The sequence below is a fragment of the Carettochelys insculpta genome, chromosome 2, assembly GCF_033958435.1.
Source record: "Carettochelys insculpta isolate YL-2023 chromosome 2, ASM3395843v1, whole genome shotgun sequence".
In the NCBI taxonomy this organism is placed as follows: domain Eukaryota; kingdom Metazoa; phylum Chordata; order Testudines; family Carettochelyidae; genus Carettochelys; species Carettochelys insculpta.
In genome coordinates, this window is record NC_134138.1 from 17,964,362 (window position 1) to 17,991,332 (window position 26,971).

The 26,971-nt window shown below is 44.0% G+C and overlaps 1 protein-coding gene across 2 annotated transcripts in view; it reads left to right on the forward strand.

Annotated features, from left to right (window-relative positions):
- The window catches only part of ZFAT (zinc finger and AT-hook domain containing), a 188,457-nt gene that overhangs the window by 3,340 nt on the left and 158,146 nt on the right, over window positions 1-26,971 (forward strand). For both annotated transcript variants that reach the window (XR_012644333.1, XM_074986624.1), the window contains exon 2: window positions 26,422-26,592. Coding sequence is in view for 1 of the 2 variants with exons in the window: in XM_074986624.1 (XP_074842725.1) it covers window positions 26,422-26,592 (171 nt within the window). In the remaining variant the exon portion in view is untranslated. The remainder of the gene's footprint in view (window positions 1-26,421; window positions 26,593-26,971) is intronic.

The following is a 26,971-nucleotide window of genomic DNA, read 5'->3' on the forward strand; positions in this document are numbered from 1 at the left end:
TTATGTTCTTTGATGAGTAAATTGATCACTTTAAACTGCAGCAGTGTGCATACACACTTAATTTCCTTTTATTTTGTCATGCATGCCAGTTTCAGCCATTTTTAAAGAAAACTTTCTGTATTTGATTCCTACCTAAGTAGTTTCATGGTCAGATAAAAGCAAGTACTAAATGCCATCCTGACAAGTAAAAGCCTTACTTTCTCGTGTGATGAATAAGCCACATGAGCTTTTCCTTGTTTATATTTCCTGTTGTAATACTGATTTTGAGATGTGGCATTGGAGTTTTTAGGCTGAAGTCATCCTGTTTAGACTAAAATAAAGATATTTTTTATTCAATTCTGAAGTTCATGTAGTTCATGCAAAATGTTTTTTAGCTTTAATGTAGAGCAAGAGTGTACATCTCTTCTAAATTGCTCTGCTTTTGTGAGGTAATAATGCTAATGGTGTTTGTTGGAAGTTATTTAATCAACTTTCACTAGCTGAACTTTTAATTGCTGTATGCATTGTTGTAGCCATGTTGTCACAGGATATGAGAGAAACAAGGTGGGAGAAATAATTTCATTTGGCCAGCTAAAACTGGTGAGAGACAAACTCTTAAATTTACAGAATTTTGGAAGTATGCAGAGTGCCACCCACCTTGTATCTTTAGTCAAACTTGAAGAATTTTAAAGGTGGAGGAGATTTACTAAGAAACCACTATTACAAGTCCAGGAACAGGCATGCTAACTGTAGGGAAAATAATCTATTATAGTCAGATGTACTCTTGTGAGTCAAACCAAGAACTGTGAAGCAGGATATCTGTGTTCTTCTGCTGATGCTGCTGACTGTCTGGGTGACATAAGGCAAGTTGCATAGGACTATAATTTAAAACAAACAAAAATAAAACTATTTTTATCTAATGTCCAACTTGAGAAACTGAGGGATAGGTCCATAAAGATTCAAGGTATGTCAAGGAGGTCTCTCAAATGTTGAGACCTCCAAAATCATTGGTCACTGTAGACAATTTTGTCTGCAAGTATCTTTAGGATATTACTGAATTAACCAGAAGGGATAGAATAGACCAATATTGTGTCTGATTTTAAATACAACTGTGCCCCATGCACAAAGCTTCCTAAGTTTTTATATCACAGAGGAATTTGATGCCCAAGTCTCTGTGGAATTCACAAATTAAATGTTCCATTGCTTACCTTGCCATCAGGGCCTGACCCAGGGAATGAGGTTAGAGCACATCTGGTGTGCAAAAAGTACGGTGGTGCTGATTTCTTTCACAACAGCCTAATTCAGGGGTCTGCAAGCAAAATAGCAAGGAGAGCCATTTTTTCAAATTCAGTTATAAAATCAATACTTCAAGAGCTGCAATGCATGTGAATACGAGACAGTCCTTAATGTTAAATCATACTTTTTGTAACCCTGATTTTAAGGACAGCGCGCACACAGTGATTTGTACCAGTTAGAAAATTTGTTACTTTCAGCCTTGGATCAGAGAACAAATGAAGACAAGGAAAATGTTGCACATGGAGATAGGATCTTGAGCAGGAAGGAGCAATGTTCACATCAACCCTCCATCCCCTCTCTCCCGCATTCCCAGGCTCTACCCCCTTTTAGCTTCCAAACACACCCCCAATCTCCAGGCTTTACCTGCCTCAGCCCCCAAACCCACCCCCTATCCCCAGGCTTAACCCCTCTCAGCTGATGAGCTCCTCCAGTTGTGTGTGCTGCTGCTCCTCCGTGACTGCCGCCTCCTTCTAGTAGGGCTGCGCAGCTCCAGCAGGGACGGGCTTGGTTCCCCCTCACCCCAGCTCTCCTGCGAGCTTAGCACTTCCTCTACCTGCAGTGTGGGCAGCTCCCTGCCTTGACACCACTGAAATTATGGAACTAAGTTTAGTTGGTTTAACTGCCAGATCCTCCCGCTGCCCTGCTGGCAATTAAACCAATTACATTTAGTTCCATTATTTCAGCAGCAGCAGGGCAGGGAGCTGCAAAAGGAGTCAGTGGTGGCAGTGCCTGGAGCTGCAACTGACTCCATAAAGAGATGCATGCGGCTCCAGGTCTCTGGTATAGTGGATAGAATTCTCTTGTAGGATACTCAGGATCAAGTCTACAATGTGCCAGATTTGGAATAAGGTTTTGAACCCAGCTCTCCTACTTCCTAGTTGAGTGCACAAACCACTGGGCTGCACGGTACTGCAATATGGGGTTTGCTCTGTCACTCCTGTTGAAACTGTTCCACTTTGTATAAAACAAACATGGATTGCAAGCTGGGTCTCAAAAGTGAACGTGTTAAACTAATGGGTTCTAGTGACCTAAACACCACCACCACTTTCTCATCTCAGGCCTTCCATATTCCAAGGAGGATTAAGTCACGGTGAGCTAAGGTCACTTTACTCTTGGTTGAGAGCATCTACCTGAAGATTTAATCTTCTCTAACTTCAGATAGACTTTGTACGTTTAGTTGATTTGCTATAAATAGGGTCATATCAAATTCATGGTCCAATTTGGTCAATTTTTAGTCATCAGATTTAAAAAAAAATTAATGATTTCAGCAATTTTAAATCAGTTTTCCTACTCACCCAAAAAGGAGTTGGGGTGGTGGGTCCTCAAGGTTACTGTAGGATGGGTTGCAGTAATCCTACCTTGACTTCTGCATTGCTGCTGGCAACAGCACTACCTTCATGACTGGGCAGCTGGAGAGCAGTGGCTGCTGGCCAGGAAACCCTCCCCAAAGCCATCACCACCAGCAGTGTAGAAGAGAATAGTATGCGTGGTAGTGCTGCCCTTACTTCTCTGCTACGGCTTGCAGAGCTGGGCCCTCAGGTTGCAGCCATTACTCTCCAGCCACCCAGATCTAAAGGCAGCACAGAAGCAAGGATGGCAATGCTATGACCACCTCTAACATGACCCCTCTGCAACTTGCTTTTGGATCAGGACCCCAATTTAAGGTGCTGGTCTCCCCTGTGACATGTGGATAACATAATATCAAGGCATACAAAAGGTCAGATTTTATAGGGGAGACCAGATTTCACAGTCAATTATGTGTGTTTCATGGCTGTAAATTTAGAAGGGCCCTTGCTATAACTTTCCTGAGGGTCACTGTGTGTACATAAGCCCTAAGACTCATTATGTTGACATAAATTTACTGTAGACAAGGCTTTTATCAGAATCAACAGGAAATACAGCATTGTTTAGTATCCTACAAGAGTCAGCAGCTTTAAACTCCTTGCTGACAATTTGCTTGTGCAGAGCTTGCTGAAAAAAAAGAGAACTGAAGTTTAGTTAATGGCAGTATTTTTCCTCAAATTACAAGTCTAAAATGTTAATGGTTGGTGGTAGGGAGGGAAGGCCTGAAGTTGGAATCTTTGGCTAAGTGTCTGCTCCTCAGGTAAATAAATATATAGGGAACTGAAAATCATACTTGCTTCAAGCTCCTTTTTTGAAAGATGGGAAAAAAATGCAATTGGCACAAGTAGTTGCATATAATCAAGATTATGAAATACTGCTGATTACTGAGAGGTATAAAAATAAGTGCATTAACATATTTCACAGTATTTTGAAGGAAGTCTGACTCTTTTTTGTGCATCTATTTTAACCTGCTTGTTTTCTGTAGGGAACACCCTGCCTACACAATGACTGAGTTGGAGATACATCTCCTAGAACTGGAAAGGTCCTCAGGAGGTCCTCTAGTGCAGTCCCCTGCATCACAAATAATTGAAGATGCCTATTTCCTAAAGCTGGAAGGGACCTTGGGAGGTCATCTGCCCTCATGGGAGGGCCACACATCATCCCTGGCATTTATTTGCCCCAAATGGCCTCTCCAAGGATGGAGCTCACAACCCCATGTTTAACAGGTCAATGCTCAAACCACAGCACTATCTCTCCATAGTTTTTGTGGCAATACACCCATCCCATAGAGTAGGAAGTGACCTTCAGAGGTTATTGACTCCTATCCCCTGAGCTTACAGTCAGAGTGATCACCACCCCCTAAACAGATCTTTTTTTGCTATTGATCATCATGGCCCCCTCCCCCAAAGGGAATTGAACTCACCACCTTAGGGTTAGTAGGTCAATGCTCAAACCACCAAGCTATCCTTCTCCCCTTTTTAAGTTGCAAACTCACTTACAAACCTAAAGCTGCATAGTAGCAACTATTTGTATACAGATTGAAAAAGATGCAGAAAATAATGATCCTCTTTGACAAGCCCAGAAGAATTTGATACTTCTTTCCTACCTGTCACTTTTGTTAATACATTCAGGCTGTGTCTTCACTGCAAAAATAGGTAAGGCTTAGATGTCACTAACTTTAATATGAAGTTACAGACAGTCCCCTCTGGTACTCCAATCTACCTGGTCACCCCCATGAGCTTACCTTTGTGATAGATGGTCTCTGACATGAAGAATCACCACAATATTCAAGTTATCCTAGTCTGAAAGGACCAGTGATGTACCCCAAATCAGTTGCACCTTTAGATCTTGCCCCAGATGCAATACGTACAGCCAATCCTATAACAAACTATGTAAAGATTTATTACACGGGAAAAGGAAAGCACAGAATTGTTTACAAAGTTAAAACAGGGAAACATAGATACCCACATGAATTTCATTCTTAAATTTAAAACGATAATAAAAGCTACTGTAATCATTCTATATATCCTTTAGTGCTAAGTCTCTGGGTATCTTTCTCTTATGCTGAGAAACACTTGGCCCCACAGAGTCCAGTCCAAGCAGAACACACATGCCAACTTCTTTTGTGGTTTGATCCATCTCCAGCTGAACTGTGCTGCAAATTCAGCTAATGGGAGGAGTCCACTTGAATGACTCACTTTCACAGGGTGGAGAGAAGAACAAGCCTCTTGATGGTACACAGGGAGATTCCAGTTGCAGTGTGCCACAACAGTATTTCTGGAATTAATAAAACTTCTGTTTTGAAAAGGATGTAATTCATTCTGTGGAAGACCAGCCCTTCTCACTAATTAATGTCTCTCTCCTTTGTGGTGATTTATAGTCTCACAACACAGCTATTCAAATATTACCTGATGGATTCAGATGTTGTTATAACTTAGATTAATATATGCAGCAACTCACAAGCATTCAACAGAGTCTAAATACATTCTTAGAATTCTAGCACTTGCTTTAACTAACACACAACTGAGCCAGATTGTTCCAGCTATGTATTTGTCAGCATTTAGTTGACATGGGAACCTTGGCTTGAGATGGCATCTGATCCACCCCTGTTATAAACCCATGAATTATAATAGGAGGGGTTTGTAGCTGAAAGGTGTGTGTGTGTGAGAGAGAGAGAGAGAGAGAGTGTGAGTGAGTGGGTACTTGTTACTAAAAATTATAATTTTGTATTGAGAACTATGTTAACCTCATACAATTAAAAGTATGAGTTGTTATATTGTACTTGAATTTTGAACATCGGCCCTCTTACGTTTATTTGCACAGTTATGATTTTTATATTAGTGTATTATCATGTTCCCTATTACAACATAATTTTGCAATATGAATAATAATTCCAGTCTTCTCTTATTCAACCAGCTGCAGATTTTAGGTCAGCAGCAGTGTGGGTGTAAGAAGCAATGCCAGAATAATGACAGTTTTGTATTTTTTATAGCATATAGCATCAAAGTGTTGAAGGAAACTGATCACTTAGGGCAGTGCTTCCCAACTTTTTCACTAGTGGGGACCCCCAATCATCCCTCCCCAAAACCATTCACAGACTGTCCCCCCCATCAATGCCAGTTCTAGCCACTATGTACATTTCATTAAATGAAAAGGAAAACTTAAATAATCAACATTTAAAACAATGCATGCTCCTTTTCGACCTCACAACAATTTGATTGCACATCTCATTACAACAAATTACCACAATGATTGGGCCTATATAGCAACAAATAATAAACTTTTGGGTTACCTGCTGATATCCCTCATTTTGTTTCACTGATTTCAGTGACTGAGGCTGTCAGACAGTCATAGGCCTGATTCAACACAAAGCCTATTCTGGTATTTGGTCTTTATTGCCACGAGAGCTGAGAAAGCTGCTTTGCTCATATATATTGTGGCAAAGGGCATCAGAAATCATTTGGCCTTTTCTGACAACTCTGGATACTCAGCAGTGACATGAAACAAGGCTCAGTGAGGTACTTTTGTTAGAAGACCAGCTTTAAAGCATTGTCACGTGACATTTCCAATAGGCTGTCTTGCTCTTTTGATGTTAAACTAGCAAGGGTGTCACTGTTAGTGCATTCAAAGGGATTTATTGTCCAGTTGTTTTTGGTCTCGCAGCTGTGTTTTCAGGCTTTGTAGATACTCCCTGATTTTTATGTTTAACATCACTGAAGAGCTGCATTTCCAGTGTAATCGAAGAGTCAGAAAGTTTGCTAAATGAGACACTAATTCAACAGATTGATTCAACTGGCCACAGTTCTTATTTCTTTATCATTGCTTCAATTTTGTCTTGAACTTGAAAGCGTATCACTACTTCTCCCTGTAGATTCAGGTTGAGACCATTAAGACAGGCAAAAACATCAACTAAGTGTGCCAGTTTAGCCCACCAATCAAAATAATGAAAGCAGTGGGTAAGCTCAAACTTTGTGTTCATCAGAAAAATCCTCATTTCCTCTTGTAGCTCAAAAATATATGCCAGGACTTTTCCTCTGGAGAGCTGGTGGACATGCCCATCGCATCACATAAAACTGCAAACAATCTTGAATTGAGAAGACGGTCCTCGATATAGTTAACAACTTTCACAGATTCATACAATACACTCATTAAGTTGGCAGGGATTTTAATGGCTGGGCCTCCCTGCAAATGCTACCTTGAACACTTGTTCATTTAATATGAGTGATAACTCCACACAGTTGACCAGTCATGGCACAGACCCCATCTGCGCGATTCCCAACACACTTTTTCCTGTCAATATTATTCCCATCAATAAAACAGTCCAGCATATCAAAAATTGCCTCTGCACTTGTGCATGTGTGGGTGGTGGTTTGTAAAAAGTACGTCCTCATTTACCTCCCTATTGCATTCATACCTGACAGAGACAAGAAGTTGTGCCAGATTTGCATTGTCAGTTGTTTTATCCATTTGTAGTGCATAGAAGCAACTCTGGCATACCCTGTTCATCAACTGTTCCCTCACGTTCTCAGCCATTTCCTCAATTCTGAGCTGAACTGTGTTATTCGACAGTGGGATCAGGCTTATTCATTTGCATTCCCTCTTCCCAAGCATAGTATTTACAATTGTCTTGGCTGCTGGTGGTATACGCTCCTCGTTGATTGTGTGTGCCTTTCCCATCTTGGCTATTAGTTGGGCTACCCAAGCTCCTGCTGCAACCTGGCCTGGAGTGTTAGCTGTTGGAGCCCAAGCTCCTGCCTCCATCTAGTACGCTGGAGAGCAGCTCAGCTTTAAAAGTCCACAGCCTGCATCGCTTGCCCACTGATACTGCAGTGCCCTAGAAAGTCTCACTCATTGTCTTTGCAGTCAGGGGGCTAAAAGGAGCTGCCTATGCATATAGCTCATCATCGGGCAGCTACTTATAGGTAGGAGGTGAAGATGCTTTGAGCCCTGCAACAAGCAGTTTGCCTTGAGGAGCATCCCATAATGAGTTGTTCATAGTTATGAACGTTTGAGTCATAAACAACCTCCATTCCCAAATTGTCTGTAACTGTTGTTCTACTGTATATGGTAAAATTGGAAGGAAAAAGACAAAGATATAATGTGATCTTGCAAGCACTTATGCAGATGCCTAAGTTTAAATATCTGCCAAAGTGCATGGAGGATCATGGTCTGAAACCGGGAGGGCAAGAAACCAGAGGTGGTTTGCCAGTGCTAGCTCTTGGCAAGCTGCCAGTGCTTTATTAACTTGCATGTCCCAAGGTATAGCTGCTTGCAGCTCTCATTGAATGCAAATTGCCGTTTCCAGTCAATGGGAGCTGTGGGGAGAGGCACGGACCAGGACACTATTTCCAACATCCTTGCAACACTTCTTACCTTGAGTGAGGTCAAAGATGCCAAAGTGATGAGCAACAGTGGATCCCAAAGCGACCCCTTTGAGGTCCAAACAGGACTCAAACAAGGCTGTGTCATTGTGCCATCACTAGTCTGCATCTTCATGGCCATGACCCTTCATCTCATTGATGGTAAGCTTTCAGGTTGTTTTCAGATTGCTTGAAGGTTGTCTATAGAATGAATGGGAAGTTTTTCAATCTCGGGAGACTGAAGGCTAAAAGCAAACCTCCATGACCTTGGTCATGGAGCTCCAGTACGTGGATTGTGATATGGTTGCTGATCTTTCTCCCTTCAGACCATCTTAAGTGCCTTCGCTGAAGCATATGAGAATCTTGGTCTCACACTGTACATCAAAAAGATCAACACGCTCTACCAGCCCTTGCCAACGGGACAATCTCATGTAACTTCTGTTCAATGGAGGACTGCTGGAAAACATGGAGCACTTTGCATATGTTGGAAGTCATCTTTCCGCTAAAGTTGACACTGATATGGAAATACGGCAGTGTCTGAGCTGTGCAAACTGTACTTTCACCCTCCTGAGACAAAGGATCTTCGAAAACTGGGATATGTGTCCTGACACTAACTCCTTGTATACCATGGAGTGGTTGTTCCAATGTTATTGTATGCATGTGAAACCTGGACAACATACAAGCATCATTTGAAGGCACGTGAACAGTATCATCAATGCTGCCTCAGGAGAGTCCTACATATCTCTTGGGAGGATAGTCACATGAACACTGGAATCCTGGAAGAGTCGAACATGACCAGTATTGAAGCCATGATCATTCATCAACATCTTTGTTGGACTGGTCACATGGTTTGGAAGTCTGATAGATGCCTCCCAAACAGATTCTCTTTTATGAGCTGGAGGAAGGACAGAGGAGCATTGGGTGCCAGCAGAAGAGTTATCCTTTTTCTTCTTGGCAGTCACTTGATAATGAGTAGGATGTCTTCTTGTCACCCTCCCATTTGCGAGTCTGTTGATGGCTGATGAGCCCAAATCAGGAGCCGCAGATCTTATCACAGAGGAGGCAGGTGTTAATAGCTGTTGAAGGGGTGTGGGGCAGTTTTTGACACTCTGTTCTTCTCTGCCAGACCTTGTCTGCACTGCAGCAGAACCTCTCAAACGGTGCCCTGCCCTCCCCATGGATTACTGTTCTCCACTGGGGACAGTCTTGAACAAGGTTCTCCCAAGTGTCGACACCGCTGCTGCACTTTTTCATGTGTGTCTTCAGCATGTCCTTATATCACTTCCACTGGCCCCCAACGCTCCTCTGTTCTTCCTCCAATTCGGAAAACAGAATCTATTTTGGGAGGTGCTTCTTTCTTGAATGATAATCACTTCAATGCTGGTCATGTTCAGCAGGTCTAGAGAAGTGGTTATTCCCCTCTATTTGGCACTGGTGAGGCCACATCTGGAATATTGTGCCCATGTTTGTCCCCCCACTCCAGTATAAAAGGGATGTGGATGCGTTGAAGCAGATTTAGCAGAGGGCAACAAAAGTGATTAAGGGGCTGGAGCACATGACCTATGGGGAGAGGCTGAGGGATTTGGGCATATTTAGCTCAAGAAGAGAAGATTGAGGGGTGATTTAATAGCAGCCTTCAACTTCCTGAAGGGGAGCTCTAAAGAGGATGGAGAGAAACAGTTCTCAGTGCTGACGGTTGGCAGAACAAGGAGCAGTGGTCTGAAGTTACAGAGGGAGAGGTGTAGGTTGGATATCAGGAAAAAGTACTTCACCAGGAGGGTGGTGCAGCACTGGAATGCGTTTCCTAGAGAGGTGGTGGATTCTCCATCCCTTGAGGTTTTTAAGTCCCGGCTTGACAAGGTCCTGACTGGGATGACTTACATGGGGTTGATCCTAGCTGAAGCAGGGGGCTGAACTAGATGACCTCCTGAGGTCCCTTCCAGACCTATGATTCTATGTTTGACTCTTCCAGGACACTAGTATTTGTGCATCTGTCCTCCCAAGAGATATAAGGACAAGCTGAAGGCACCCATGAAAAAGTGCAGCTTCGCTGTCAACGCTTGGGAGAACCTTGCTCAAGACCATGCCCAGGGGCAAAACTTAATCCATGAGGGGGTGGCACAGTTTGAGAGGTCCCCCTTCAGTGCAGATGAGCAGAGGTGGAGAAGAAAAAAAGAGTGTCAAAATCTGCCCCACGTCCTTCCAGCAGCTACCAATACCTACATGTCTGTGATAAGATATGTAGCTCCAGAAGTGGGCTGATCAGCCATCAACAGACTCACAAATAGGTGTGTGATGGGAAGACGCCCTACTCAGTATTGAGTGACTGCCAAGACAAGACAAGATTTCCGACAGCTCTCGGTGGCAAGTATGGGCTGCTTGTTGCCCACCCTGGTCTTAATGCTGAGGTTAGCTTTGCATTTAATTATGGAGTTACTTTTTCTTTTGCCTCCTACAAAATAGCAAGCAGTGTTGTTCAATGTATCTCCTTTAAAATATTGCCCATGCTGAAAACTTACATAATTGCTTGGGATACCTATTACCAGTGGGTTGTTTTTGTTTTGTTTTGTTTTTGGTGCTGGTATGCTGCTACCTGCTGGTATAGCTGACACCTCGCCAAGCACCCCCCAACGGCTGGGTGTGAGTACCAGTACCTCTTTTATTGGGGAAAAAGGAAGCACTGCCTATTACCATGATTCGTTTGATATATTGGTATGTGTGTAGTTCCAGCCAGTGTTGATAAAAATTGATTAAACATGGATTTTTTAAAAAATAAGGTACTATATTTCTCATTTAAAAATAAGTTCCAATTAAGTCTCATTGCAAATACGTTACATGGACATTTACAGTCTCATAAAGTATACTAATGGCTCTAACCTGTCTAACCTACTAGCTCTTGCTTCTTGAAAGTTCTGGGCTTTCAGTGTCTGTTTCTCAGCAGAGTAAAAAGTAACATGGAAAGTAAGGCACAAGCTGAAATAGGATTGTTTTTGTTCTGTGCTTATGGTGTTGTGGATCTGGGCCAGCTGTGGCAGAGGAGTTATTTAGGACTCTGTCTTAAAGACAGAGAAACAATATATAGCATGGCTCAGCAACCTTTCTGAGGCAGAGTGCCAAAATTTGACCTTTTGACTTCTATGTACTGTCTGTGTGCGGGTGATGCTTTTTAAAGTTACTAATTGTCCTACTTACAATAGGTTCATTCATAAATAAAGATGCAGAGCTTTGCCATTTCGGTGGTAGTTGGTAGCATTAGCTTATCTGTTGTTAATCCACAGGTGGCCTGGCTTTGAGTAAGCTCCCAGTTGCATGGGAGGAGGTGGTACAGGGCTGAGCACCCACCTCACATGCTGATGAAAACTGGCTCACTTGGCACCTGTCCCTGGAGTTGCTGACCCCGATGTATAGGAAAGGATGGGGGAAGCATAGAAATGAACAGTGGAATGGACTACAAAGATGGATGTGATATACCTTGACTTCAGCAAGGCTTTTGATACGGTCTCCCACAACATTCTTGTCCATAAGTGAAGGAAATATGGATTGGATCCTTGGACTATAAGATGGATAGAAAGCTGACTTGATGGTCGGGCCCAATGGGTAGTGGTCAATGGCTCAATATCTGGATGGTGGTCTGTTTCAAGCAGAGTGTCACAAGGCTCAGTTCTGGGGCTGGTGTTATTCAACATCTTTATTAATGACCTGGATGAGGGACTGGGTTGCACCTTCAGCAAGTTTGTGGATGACACAAAACTAAGGGGAGAGGTAGATACACTGGAGGGTAGAGAGAGAATACAGAGTGACCTGGATAAATTGGAGGACTGGGCCAAGAGAAATCTGATGCGGTTCAATAAGGAGAAGTGTAGAGTCCTACACCTGAGGTGGAAGAATCCCAAACATTGTTACAGGCTGGGGACCGACTGCGTCAGCAGCAGTATGATGGAAAGGGACCTAGGGGTTATGGTGGATGAAAGGCTGGATATGAGTAAACAGTGTGCCCTTGTAGCCAAGAAAGCTAACGGCATACTGAGGTGTATTAGGAGGAGCATTTCGAGCAGATCTAGAGAAGTAGTTATTCCTTTTTATTCGGCACTGGTGAGGCCACATCTGGAATATTGTGTCCGGTTTTGGGCCCCCCAGTATAAAAAGGATGTGGATTTGCTGGAGCAGGTTCAGTGAAGAGCAACAAAAATGATTAAGGGTCTGGAGCACAAGACCTATGAGGATAGGCTGAGGGATTTGGGCTTGTTTAGTTTACAGAAGAGAAGACTTAGAGGTGATTTAATAGCAGCCTTCAACTTCCTGAAGGGGACCTCTAAAAAGGAGGGTGAGAAACTGTTCTCAGTGGTGTCAGATGGCAGAACAAGGAGTAATGGTCAGAAGTTGAAGAGGGAGAGGTGTAGGTTAGATATTAGGAAAAACTACTTCACCAGGCGGGTGGTGAAGCATTGGAATGCGTTGCCTAGAGAGGTGGTGGATTCTCTATCCCTCGAGGTTTTTAAGTCCTGGCTTGACAAGGTCTTGGCTGGGATGACTTAGTAGGGGTTGATTCTGCTTGAAGCAGGGGGCTGGACTAGATGATCTCCTGAGGTCCCTTCCAGCCCTGTGATTCTGTGAAAAAGGGAAGACATCATTCAGCACACACACACAGCTTCCTATATTCCCCAACACTTTTGCACAGAAAAACTGTAATGTCTTCTTGGCATAAGAGTGACCGTACAAATAGTCCCCAACTTGCGAATGGGTTATGTTGCGAACACCTGGTCATAACTCAGTTTGGTCGTAAGTTGGAAATACTCTTACACTGTAATCCCTAGCATACCTTGAATTTTGTGTAAGTTGGGGTGGGCTTGGGTTGGGGCCCTGGGATGGGGCAGGAGAGTTAAGCCTGGGGTGGGTTAGGGTGGCAGGGGTGGTGGGAGGGTGCAGTTGAACTGGGGCTTGCAGGGGGTTGCACCTGGGCAGCAGGGGTTTGGGGTGGGGGTTGAGCCTGGCCAGGTGGTTGGAGATGGGTAGGGGAGTTGGAGCTGGAGCCCCAGGTGTTGGGGGTTGGGAGCCCCAGACACAGGTTGAAGCTGGAGCCCTGCATGCCAGGGAGTGTGAACTGGGGCTGTGGGGGATTGGGGGGGTTGAATGGGGTGAACTAGGCAGGGAGGGTTAGATGGCGGGAGGGGTAGACCCTCATGCGCCTGCAGAGGCTGACAGCTGGAGTGCCGTGTGTGCTGGTGGCTGACTGCCTAGTGCGTGCTGGGGGCAGGGGTCAGCTGGGGACAGGCGGGGGGTTGAGTCGGGCGGAGGGGGAGTTGAACTGGGGTGGGGGTGGGTTGAGCTGGCAGGGGGGATAGAATCATAGAACACTAGGACTGGAAGGCACCTCGAGAGGCCATCGAGTCCAGCCCCCTGCCCCAATGGCAGGACCAAGTACTATCTAAACCATCCCTGATAGACATCTATCTAACCTGTTCTTATATATCTCCAGCAATGGAGATTCCACAACCTCCCTTGGGAATTTATTCCACTGTTTTACCACCCTGACAGTAAGGAACTTTTTCCTAATGTTCAACCTAAACCTCCCTTGCTGCAGTTTAAGCCCGTTGCCTCTTGTTCTATCCTCAGAGGCCAAGAAGAACAAGTTTTTTCCTTCCTCCTTATGGCTCCCTTTTAGATACCTGAAAACCGCTATCATGTCTCCCCTCAATCTTCTCTTTTCCAAACGAAACAAGCCTAATTCTTTCAACCTTTTTTCATAGGTCACATTCTCTAGACCTTTAATCATTCTTGTCGCTCTTTTCTGGACCCTCTCTAGTTTCTCCACATCTTTTTTGAACTGCGGTGCCCAGAACTGGACACAATGCTCCAGCTGAGGCCTAACCAGCACAGAGTAGAGTGGGAGAATGACTTCTCGTGTCTTGTTCACAACACACCTGTTAATGCATCCCAGAATCATGTTTGCTTTTTTTGCAACAGCATCACACTGTTGACTCATATTTAGCTTGTGGTCCACTATAACCCCTAGATCCCTTTCTGCTGTAGTCATTCCTAGACAGTATCTCCCCATTCTGTATATGTGAAACTGATTGTTCCTTGCCAAGTGGAGCACTTTGCATTTGTCCTTATTGAACTTCATCCTGTTTACCTCAGACCATTTCTCCAATTTATCCAGATCATTTTGAATTATGACCCTATCCTCGAAAGCAGTTGCAACCCCTCCCAACTTGGTATCATCTGCAGGCTTAATAAACATACTTTCTATGCCAGTGTCTAAATCATTGATGAAGATACTGAATAGAACCGGTCCTAACACACCCCCCTGCGGAACCCCACTTGTTATACTTTTCCAGCAGGATTGAGAACCATCAAGAACTAGTCTCTGAGTATGGTTATCCAGCCAGTTATGCACCCACCTTATAGTAGCCTCATCTAAATTGTATTTGCCAAGTTTTTTGATAAGAATATGATGAGAGACCGTATCAAAGGATAGAGCCCCTGTGCACACTGGTGGTGACTGACAGCCAGAGCCCCAAGCATGGGGGGTGATGAGCTGGGGCCCTGGAAGGAAGGGTTGAACGGTGGGGGGTGCACTGGGGCAGGGTGGTTGAGTGGAGCAGGGCTGGGAGCCAGAGCCCCAGCCCCAGACATGGGTTGAAGTCGGAGCCCCATGCATGGGGTGGGTGAGTTGGGCCATGTGGGGGGGGGTTGAACCAAGTGGGGGAGGAGTTGAATTGGGGTGCACCAGAGTGGGGTGCTTGAGTGGGGGCAGGTAGAAGCTTTGCATGTGATCTGGGGCCACACAGGGATTGGGGGTTTGAGTCCAGGTCCGTGGGAGCTGGGGCTGGGTGGGGGGAGTTGAGGCCTTGGTGTGCGGCAGGGTTGGGGCTGGGGCTGCAGGGGTTGGAGGGGAGCCCCAGGAGTGTGGCTGGAGCCTATCACTGGGGGAGGTGAGCTGGGCAGATGGCGGGGGTGTGTGAGCTGAAGGTTGGTCGTAAGTCAATGTGTTCGTAAGTCGGGGACTGCCTGTATTATGGAATATTTTGAAGAAATTTGTTTCCTGGGTGAAAAAGGAAAAACATGTCAAAGGTAGCAGTGCAAGAAGGTAATGCAGAACTTAGTTGCAATAGTGAAACATCATAAGGAAAACTGCTAATTGAGAGAAAATTATGTGGATGAAGGTGTGGCTCAGTTGGTTAGTAACTTGAATAACGCACTTTGCAATACGTCATTCTTCAAGATTTTCTCTATGCCTTTTAGTGTAAGTGTGATTGGATAATGTAGCGTCCTTTGCCTGCGGTGTAGGCCTCCACAGCTGGCCCCCTCCATGCCAGCCAACCCTGGAGTCTTGTCCCCTTTAATGGGTGGTGCAAGGCAGGCCTGCTGTTAGGAAGCACAGCCCTTAGTTCGGGGCGGGGCAGCAGGCAAACAATTCAGAAGCCCATCCCTCAGTTCAGGGCAGGGCAGCGGACTAAGAGTTTAGAAGCCCAGTCCTTAGTTCCTGTCAGTGCAACATGTAAGTAGTTCAGAAGCCCAGCCCTGAGTGTGGGGTTGGGCAGCAGGTAAGCAAGCAGTTGAGCGGCCCAGCCCTTAGATCAGGGGCAGGGCAGCAGGTATTCAGCTAGCCACTAAAACGGGGTGGTTTGGGAGAGGCAAGGGGCTGCCTCTCTGGGGAGGTGGGGTAGGGGGATGCAGACCCTCCTGCTGCACTATGTCCTGGCCCATGGCCCTAGTGATCGCTCTCATCCTGAGCTTGGTAGTGGGGATCCAGGCTGCAACACATGGGCTTAGGTGGAGCATTCCCCAGGCCACTTCCTACCTCAACCTCCATCGGTGCTGGATACCAGTCAGCATGATCAGCAGGTCCAGGCTGGTGGGTCTCTTCTGAGTATGTAGCACTCGGCAGGTCTGGCCAGTTGGACATCTTGATGTCATTCGGGTAGTCCACCGGGCTCTGGCAAGACCGTGGGCTCTGGACGGTCGGAGGCCTCAGTGCCGGGGGTGTCATGCAGGACTCCAGGACTGTGCTCATGACCCCAGGTTAACTGGCCATGGGCAGTCGTCCGGCCCCAGCAGGGCCGCAGGGGAGGGGGCCCGCTGCAAGTGCGAGGGCTCCAGTAAATCAGGGAAGTCGGGGTACTGACCCAACAGCAGGCTGGGCTGTGGCTGCCTAGGCTGGTCTGGGCAGCAGATGGGCGGTTCTCTCTGGTTGGTGCCAGGCCCCCTGCTCCTGGCGTCCAGGAGCCTGGTCAGCCCTCTCTGCCCTGCTTGGAGACCAGTCCTTTAATGGACCTCAAGTCCCGCCCCGGCCCTTCTGGCCCCAGGTGCTGCCCTCTGAGGCACAGATGTTCTGGCTCAGGGCCCACCCACCAGGGTCTCTTGAGTGGCCTTGTCTGCCTCTGAGCTGGGGGAGGTCACAGCACCTCACTACAGACAAGTAAATTCCCAAGCTGTTTGCTGTGTTGGATGTTAATAGGGAAAAAAGCTTAGCTCAACTAATCCTTCTGGTTTGTTCAATTAGCTAACTAGGTTTAGAATCTGTCACCCAAGTATGCAACACAGAAAGCTTCAGTGAGAGAAATCTGGAGTTGCCATTGTAATTTTCTTATTTTATATTACATAATACATGCTGTTTGTTTTGGGGCACCATGGCCCCAGATTTAATTGTGATGCAGTAAATCTATTCCCTTTTACTTCAGCATAACTCAGCTTTTCCAAGGGAACCCCTTTCTCTACTTGTTTTCTCAAAAAACCCCAGAAATGCCAGAGAGTTCAATGGGGCTTATCCCCAAATTAAATGCACTATAACCAGTCAGTCTTAGCTTTTTTGGTAATTTGATGTAAATCAATGATTATTTTTGGCAATTTAAATAGAGATTTAAATCAGTTATTTAAATTTAATTGATTTACAATCCACCCAGAGACCAGCCTTAGGGAGGCATGCTGTGTGTGGAGCTGAGAGCAGTGGGATGGGAGCAGAGAGATGCAGGCAGCACAGGGGATTGTGGTGGGCTGGGGCTGGTGACAGACTAGTTTGGAACCAAACAGCATTTGGGGGCAGGGCCAGGTGAGGGCAGTGGGGAGGGCTGGACTATAATTGTAACACTCTCTTGACAGCAAAAACACCCCCACAGTCCCTATGTTCACTATTCCTAAAGGTTACCTAATATGCATGTGTAAATATTGCAGGTGACCATCTGTCCCAGTTTTGGTGGGACAGTCCCGTATTTGGGGTGCCAAAAAGGCATTCCTACTTATTTTAGAAAAGGGACCAATTGTCCTGTATTTTCCGCCGGCAGCCGCAGCTGCTCTGTCCCTGCTGCTGAGACTCGGAGATACAGGGGGAAGCACTGTGGCTGCCCCATCCCTGCAGTTCGCTCGGGGCTCGGTGAAGGCAGGGGGAAGTGCCGCTGCTGCCCCGTCCTTGCTGGTTCCTTGGTGCTCCCAGAAGCGCTGGAAGCTGCTGCAGTCTGGGGCTTGGAGGAACAGCCCCTCCCTCCATATCTCCCTGTCACGTATATGGGATGGAGATGTGGTTGCCATATATATACGTGTGTGTGTGTAAATATAATATAATATAATATGATTACACACACACACACACACACACACACACACACACACACACACACACTTATTTATGCCTACCACCACACTTGCAAGTGTTTAATTTCAGCAAGTATTTTTTTCCAATATAAAATATTTTGAACATTTACAATTTGGTTAAAAGATATTTGTGTGATAGGAACAGTCTAGAATCACGACAGCCTTAACAGCACATTTTGTGATCATATCTCTACCATTACATTTTAAATTTAGCTCTGCCATACCTTTGAAAAGCATCAAGCTAAATGTTACCAGTTTGAGCCCATCAAATGGGAGGGGTGTTGTTTTGTTGTTAGTGGAGGGGACTGGGTGTCAGGAAGCCTGGATTTAGTGCCAGAGCATGCAACTAGCTGTATAACTTAGGGTAAGTCACTTCATTTGCTTGCTTCTTACAGCTGATTAATAAAATGGAGATATTTTTCAAACATGAACTAATTAAATAGTAACGCATTCCTGGAAGTTAGGAAAGTGCTTGAGGTATATGAAACAATACTAGGAAGGCAAAGTCTAGCAACAGTTTAATTAAATTGTGCTTGTCACTTGCTCAGTTTGTAATGTCAGGAGGTTTGTTCTTTAAAATTCATTTCGGCACTTTTTTATCTTAAAATTAGGCTTACATCACTTGATGCTTATTGATTATTCAAATAACACAGCTATAAAACTGAATATCTCTTAATGTTTTGGCTGATATTCATATTTGTTTGTTATCATATTCAGTTGTTTACTGTTTGATTCTCTGCATACTTAATATCTGTCTAATTAATTGCTCTTGTTGACTTCCCACCTAATTAGCCACTGCTTAATCATTGATTCTATGCATACATAATTGACTTATTGCTTAATTTGACTTATTGCTTATTTCTTAATTGACTTATCACCCTGCTAATTCAACATATAATTAGCACCTGGCTGATCAATTGTCAGTTGTTTACTCATCACCTAATAGTTTAAGAATTGTGATCAGTGGACTTATTCTCCTGCTGCCTGGACTCTGCCCTCCTCTGCCCATTTTGTTTAAGGAGTTCCATATTTAGATGTCTCTATTTCAGTTTTATCACTTTTATTTCCTCTCTTAATTCATATCCTGCTTATGTATTCTACTCTGTGACATTTTCACATCACTAAAATTCAGAATCTTCAATGCTGTGCTGTGTGTTTTTCAGTTCCATCTATTCCAACTTTGCCTTCACTTCACTGCTTTGGTACCCCCTTTTTTATATCATGTCTGACATTATTTTGTAAGCTTCTTGGGGGAAATCCTGATTTTTATAATTATTGCCAGCCACTTTCCTAATTTTTGGGTTCTGTAAAAATATTATGTGACAATATATTTATGCACTCCCTCACTGGTCATCTTCTAGCAGCTGATCTCTCCTTCTCTCGGACTCTTGCTTTTAAGAACAAGAGAAAAATATATGATTTACCAGGAGAATTTTGGGAGGGATGAGGAGACATCAGGAAGTAGGCCAACACTTCAGGAAGGGGAGAGAAGAACATATAGAATCTGGGCATCAATTAGAAGATTTTCAAAACAGCATCTGAAGAGCAGGTAGCCGAAGACTCGAAACAATAATAGCAAATAAATAAGTACATCAGCTTGCAAAGTAACCAGCAGTGCCCCTGGATGATTGAGATGATAAAGGAAACTTCAAGGACAATAAGGCCATAGCAGAGAAACTAAATTAATTCTTTGCCTTAGTTTTCATGGCTGAAGATATGAGGGGAAATTCCCAAGCCTGAACCATTCTTTTTAGGTGAAAAATCTGAGGAACTGTCCCATGTTAAGGTGTCACTAGAGGAGTTTTTGGAACAAATTGATAAACTAAACAGTAATAAGTAACCAGGGCCAAATAGCATTAATTCAAGAGTTTTGTTAGAATTCAGATGTGGAATTGAAGTGCTGCTAGCTACAGTTTATAACCTATTATTTAAATTGACTGCTGTACCAAATGATTGGAGTATAACTAATACAACACCAGTTTTTAAAAGAGGTTCCAGAGATGACCCTGGCAATTAAAGACTGATGAATCCGACTTGAATACCTGTTAAACTGGTTGAAACTAATAGTAAAGAGTACAATTGTCAGAACAATAAGGTGTCCTATGGCACCATAAATACTAACACATTTATTTAGCCATGGGCTGGAATCTACTGTGTGAGATGCAACATTTTTGCTGAAACATACTAATATAGCTACTTACTCCTCTGAAAATTTCCAGAGACATAGATGAACATAATTTGTTGAGGATGAGTTAACATGTTTTTTGTAAAGGGAAATTGTGCCTTACCAATCTACTGGAATTCTTTGAGGGAATCAACAAGCATGTAGTTAAGTCCCTGGCAGACTGTAAAGAGCTACAAAAGGATCTCTCAGGACTTTAGGTGATTGGGCAACAAAATGGCAGATGAATATTCATGTTGATAGATGCAAAGTAATAAAGATTCTTGAACATAATTCAAGCTATAGATATAAAATGATGGGCTTTAAATTAGCTGTTACACTCAAGAAAGAGATATTGTAAGTCACTGCGGCAAGTTTTCTGAAAACATCAACTCGTGCAGCAGCAGTCAAAAAGGCAAATGAATGCTGGGAATCATTAAGTAAGGAATAGATAATAACACAGGAAGTGTGATATTGTCCCTATGTAAATCCATCTACGTCCTCATCTTGAATATTGCATGCAGATACCCCATCTAAAAAATCTATATTGAAATCAGAAAAGAGCAACAAAAATGATTAGGGGAAGGGAACAGTTTCCTTATCAGGTGAGATTAATAACACTGTGACTTTTCAGTTTAGAAAATAGATGGTTAAGGTGGCATATGATAAAGGTCCATAAAATTGTGAGTGGTGTGGAGAAGGTAAACAAGGAAGCTATTTACTCCTCATAATATGAGAGCTAGGGCTCACCAAATGAAATTAATAGGCAGCAGATTTGCTAAAGGATTCTTGACTCCTCCATTGGTATGACGTGCCCTGTCCAGCAAAGCTGGGCTTTCAGAATTATGACTTTGATGCTCGTGGTTCCTGCTCTGTCCAGGACTTCCAGGTTCGTAACTCTGTCCTGCCATTGAATGTGCAATATTGACCTCAGGTTGCCTGTGTGGAAGCGCTCCAGCAGTTTTATATGTTTTCTGTACAAGGTCCAGGTTTCACAGCCATACAGGACACTGGTCAGTACTACAGCCTTGTACACTTTCAGTTTAGTGGATATTGTGCTGATTCAACATTTGCGCAGTCAGACGTCCTAGTGCCTGGCTGGCCTGGCAGATTGTGGCATTGATTTCTTTGTCATGGGAGCCATCATTGGCTATCACACTGCCAAAGTAGTTGAACTCCTCTACTGTTTTTTAACTCTGTTCCTTCAATAAAGATTGAAGTGGGGAGAGCAGCAGATCCTGGAGCAGGTTGAAACAGTACCTCGGTCTTTCCTAGGCTGATGGTCAAACCAAAGAGGTGAGTGGCATCAGCAGACTTGTTGACAATGAGCTGAAGATCAGATTCCTTGTGTGCCATAAATGCACAGTTGTCAGCAAAAAGGGCTTCAAGGATGAGCCTGTCAAGTATCTTGGTTTTAGTAATCAGATGATGAAGGTCGAAACGTGACCCATCAAGTCTGTATTTTATGTAGATTCCATGGTCCAGATCCCTAACTGCGTGGCTGAGGACGCACGTGAAAAAGAGGTTGAATCACACAGTGGCAGCATGCATCCTTGCTTCACACCATTGAACATCTCAACTGGATCTGAGGACTCGCCATTTGAAAGAACAAAGCCAGTCATGTCATCATGGAACAGGTGTATGAGCTAAACGAATCTTCTCGGGCAGCCAAGTTTTGACAGGATAATCCACAGATCTTCTCTGTTGATGGTGTCAAATGCCTTGGCCAGGTCTATAAAGACAGCATACAGATCCAAGTTCTGCTCTCTGCACTTTTCCTGGACTTGACGAACAGCAAAGATCACGTCAATGGTGCTGCGGCCTGGGTGAAAACCACACTGTGCCTATGGTAGGTTCTTCTCTGAGATGCTGGTGATCAGACGGTTGAGGATGACTCAAGCCAAGATCTTCCCAACAGTACAGAGAAGGGAGATGCCCTGGTAATTTCCACAGTCAGCTTTGTTGCCCTTGTTGTTGAAGAGTGAGATGATTGTGGCATCTTTAAAGTATTTGGGCATGTCTTCTTCTTCCCAGATGGTGATCAGGATGTTGTGAAAGGCTTCAAGTGGCACTGGTCCTGCCCCTTTGAAAATTTCAGCAGGGATACTGTCCATCCGAGGGGCTTTGCCAGAGCTGGTCTGGCTGATTGCCTTTTTGACCTCATGCATTGTAGGGGGCAGGTCAAGACTGTCTGTTGTGGGTTTTTGAGGGATCTGGCCAGAGGGTTGACAATGGAGGGTCTGTTGAGAAGGTTGCTGAAGTGCTTTCTCCACCTATTGTTAATGCTGTTCTTCTCCCTCAGAAGGGTCATGCCATCTGCAGACAGGAGAGGTGTAGTAATTGGCTTTGAAGGTCCATATATAGCTTTGATAGCACTGAAGAATATTTTGGAGTTCTTGGTGTCAGTGTAGTATTGGACTTCATCAGCTTTACTCTCCCACCACTCATCTTGCATTTTGCGAAGTGCCGTTTGTGCCTGGCTCTGAAGGTGTTTGAAATGATCGTGTTTGCAGATTGAGGACTGATCGTTTTGCCATTGCATTAATGTGTTTTGTTTTTCCTCTAAGATCTTCATGATGGCCTCGTCATTTTCATCAAACCAGTCTTGGTGAACTCTCTTTTTCAGTCCTAGTGTTGATGTGGCTGACTCCGTCACCAGGGTTTTGACTGGTCCCACTTTTGTGTTGGGTCTCCAGTCAGAGGTCTATGGTACATCAACACTTCATCAAGGCAGGCTGCGAATTTCTCACGATGACCAGTGTGTTGCAGCTTTCCGATGTTGAAGGAGGGTCTGACAACCTTGAGCTTCTTGAGGTGCAGTGGTGTGATGTGCAGCATAATGACTGATCTGATGAGTCTATGATCAGTCCAGCACTCAGCTCCCTGCATGGCCCTGGTGATTTTAATATCTCGAATTTCCCACCTGCAACTGATGACGTAGTCAATCAGGTACCACTCTTTTGATCTCGGGTGCATCCATGTGGTCTTGTATTTATCAGCTTGCCTGAAGAGAGTGTTGATAATCGTCAGGTCGTTTTCTGCACACAAGCTCAGCAGAAGGTGGCCATTGGCATTCAAGTTACCAACACCATGATGCCCCAGCACCCCTTTCCAGGTCCTACAGTCCTCGCTGACCCTGGCGTTGAAGTCACCCAACAGGAGAAGCTTGTCACTAGGAGGAGTTGCTTTCACAAGATGGTCACGGTCCTCATAGAAACTTTCTTTTGCTTTTTGACTACTAGTCAGTGTGGGGGCATAAGTGCTGATGCCTGTAACAGGTCAAGAGATGTTGAGGGGGAAGCAGAGCTTGATCAGATGCTCACTGATGCAAGTTGGTAGGTCAGGAAGCTGGTGCAGAAGTGATATCTTGATGGCAAATCCCACTCCATGGATTCTGTCTTCATTTTCTGGCCCGCCTTTCCAGAGGAAGGGTTAACCTCCTTTTGGTTCGCAGATGGATCCTTCCTCTGCCAGCCTGGTCTCGCTCAGGGCAACTATGTCAACATGCCAGTTCTCTTGCTACGAGAGCCGTTCTTCTCTCAGGCCTCATAGCATTCTCCCTGTCCAAGAGGGTGTGAATGTTCCATGCTCCAAATATGATCTTTCTTTTCACTGTTTGTCAACTGCTGTGAGGGTAGAACTGCCCGCTGTGGCATGCTGGCCACTTTGGTTGGGACAAGCAATTTTTGGTTCACCTTTTCTAATCCCCTCCTTCATTTTGAGTTTGAGCAGTGTTTGTCCCTAAAAAGGCCTGCTCAGTTGCCTGGGATGCTGCTGAACTCCTCTGTCGTCCCAGGGTCAGAGTTGAGCAGCCAAAGTCCAAAGGCCACCTATGTGCAGGTTTGGAGCTACGACTCCCAGTGGTCACCTCCACCTGTTGCTTCGCCTCTCCACCATTGCTGCTGGACTTTGACGTAGATAGAAATGATGAGACTGTGCAAAGAACCTGTGCGGGGAATGTTTAAAGGGGAAAAGCCATTGAACAGGGGCCGTTCAACTCTCTCGACCTCAGCAGCCTGGTTCCAGTGATACGAAAAGTCATCACAGCTGGGACTTCCTTGGATGCAGTGGATGGCCATGCTGTCTTTGGTGCCTTGTCATCCCCTTCGCTCTCCACAGAGCATTTGCAGAACTGCCTTCCTGCTTGTTGGATCTTGCTGTTGATCTCATCTGTCGAATCCGCCGGGGCCAACTTTGCATGCTGGGATAGGCAATTCCCTATGTCACCGCAGGTTTCAGACCTGTTGGCTATCCTCACCTGGTTTAGCCCGCCTGTCGAAGTGGTTTATCAGGGAGTGGCCGCTACATGCTACAGTTTCTTGGAGCCGCAGGTGAGAGCTGGGTGCCATGTGGGGACCAAAGGTGCACAAACTGCCCTGAATATATACAAGTCCCCACATCAGAGGTACTGCCCCTCTCTGGACACCCCATATATGGGCTCCCATACTTCAAAGTTAACTTCAGAGTTTATTCCTGGTGTAGACTCACCCCAAAGGAAGTATTTTTTTGTATGAAGGTGCAACTGTGTAACCGAGGATGTTGACTTTGACAGGGTGAAGAGAAGAGCTAAATCAGTTTATGGAGGATAGGCCACTAACAGTTATTAGCCAGAATGGGCAGGAATGGTGTCCCTCGCCCTTGTTGACTAGAAGTTTGGAATGGACAAGACGAGATGGATCACTTGATGAGATTACCTAGTCTGTTCATTCTTTTTGAGGCACCTGGCTTTGTCCTGTTTTAGAAGACACAATAATGGGCTAGACAAACCTTTGATCTGACCCTATATGGCCATTCTTATATTCATATAAGAATACCCCATGAAGTGAATGTCATCTGAATATTAGAGCATTTATCTTTCTCTTATGGGAACTGCATATCAACTTTTTCATTTTTGTGTAATGTTCATTGGTATTTTTACTGTTTATAGCATGAATCTTAAATACATATTTACCATTAGAGCAATTTTGACCTGCCGGTTAAATAACATTTTATTTTAAAAAGGAATACATTAAACAAGTCGAGTGGAATTTATTCCAAGGACCATTTCCATCATTTACATAATACGCATTTTTAAAAAAAAAATGCCATCATTTGTGCATTGCCAAGACTGCAAAATGGCTGGAAGGAACCCTACTGATCTTTTTGAGAACACATTATGTGCTTTAAATAATAACTTTCATACATAATTTAATGAAACGTACTTTTAAGAGTTTTCCGGGAACATGGGATGTTAAAGGAGACCTAGGTGTGTGCATTAATTTGGCGACACTTGTATTGATCTCAAAGATGAGCAGATACTGTCATTAATCTTGCCCCCCCCACGCAAACAGGCAAAAGAAAAACAGCCCTCCCTGCAAGAATGAAAGTAATGCATGCAGAAGTCCAATAACAGAGTGCAGGCTATCCAGTTTATTTCATTGAATGCAGCATGTGTGATATTCTTAGGTGAGTTCTGTGCCACTGCTCAGTGCAGAATTTAGGAGAAATTAATTTAACAAAAATGGGCTGTCGTGCTGCTGGCCACCACTAGGGGCTGCTGGACTCTGCAGAGCTCAGCTTGCACATAGAAGACACTGCAGTAGAGAGGTGTAGTGAGCAGAGTTCCTGGAAGCTGCAGTTCCCCACATACCCTAAGGCAGTGGTTCTCAACCAGGGGTATGTGTATCCCTGGGGGTATACAGAGCTCTTCCAGAGAATGCATTAACTCAGTGTTTCTCAACCTTTTAATGAATAAAAAAAATTGGACTTATGTTCATCTAATTTTATCTTTTTTGCACAATCGTAAGTACAATGATAAGTTTATTGCCCATAGGCAATTTCTTCCAACCAACCAGTGATGACTAAGTTTAAACAAATTTGTTGCAATGTTAGAAAAAAATGTGTCTGAAAATTGTAGGTATTGGAGGTAATTTTTTTTTTTTTGAAAAAGGACTTATTTCAAAATCGCATTTCCAGACATAGTGCTATTTCAAAAGAGTGCCATTGGATGCCATTGTGGCTTATTTCAAAATAGCAGTATTCTGTGTCTTACCAGCACCTATTTTGAAATTGCTATTTCAACACAGGTGTTATTCCTCGTACAATGAGGTTTACCAATTTTGAAACAACAAACCCACTACTGTGAATTTATTTTGAAATACTGTGTGCTTAATGTAGACTCTCGCAAAGTTATTTCAAAATAACGTCTGTTATTTTGAAATAACTCGTATAGAAGTAGCCATACAGAGCTGTTAGATGAAGGTTAAGATGCTGGGATGTTTATCAGGGTGTTTTCCCTTGAGTCTGTTCAGTACACTGTCTTGTATCATGTTTTGACTAGTAGGTGTCTGCCAAATTTGAAGTCCAATCCCTCAGTGATACTGAAAACAAAAATAAACTTTTGTTTCTTTTGTCCAGTGAAGAGCCTGTTTGATGTAATATGTGTGAGTTTGCCCAGCCAGCTCTGCCTCCTGGCTGTGAAAAGAGGTTGAGACAGTGTTCTCCTTTACTTTGCTCTTGACTCTACCTAATATTGTTGGTTTTTTTAATTAAGAAAATACTAATTAAAACTATATAATGTAGTCTTTGCCACAATTGGTGATTTTCTGTTTGGGTAAAAAAAATGCAAATAATCTGAGTAACTACCAGGTTTTTAATATTTCTGATGTCAGCAGTTTATTTAATGACTCTCTCCGCCTCTCTCTTTTTCAGGAATCAATTCCATCTTCATGTGTAAACTTTGCAACTTATTTTCACCGAATCAGTCAGAACTCTTGTCTCATGTCTCTGAGAAGCATGCAGAAGAAGGGATTCATGTGGAGGACATTGTTATTCCTCTCAGACCTCTTACAGCACCCACAAATGCAAGCAGAAGTGGTGAAGGTACTGACACAAATTGACAGTGATACAGTCTCCAATTGCCAATTTAATTTAAAAAATGTGCTGTGATGACTAAACTGTGTATAGAGTAACGTACAAGATTTGTTTCTATAGAGATCAGTTTTTGTTACTTAAAACTGAGTTTTGCCCAGTAAAAATAGGCAAAGGAACTTGGAAAAAATCAATGTGTGGCTCAGGATGATTACATCGGTTTATCAATTTTAAATGTCAGATGTTTCTGAGCCTCTTTCCTGAAGCTTTAATTTGGAGTTTTGTGACTAATGCTGTGTTGCACAAACAGTGGAAACAGTTACATTTGTTGAAACAATCAGCCAGCATGTCAAAAATAAAGAATCCGCAGGGTACAGCAAGGTGGCTGATT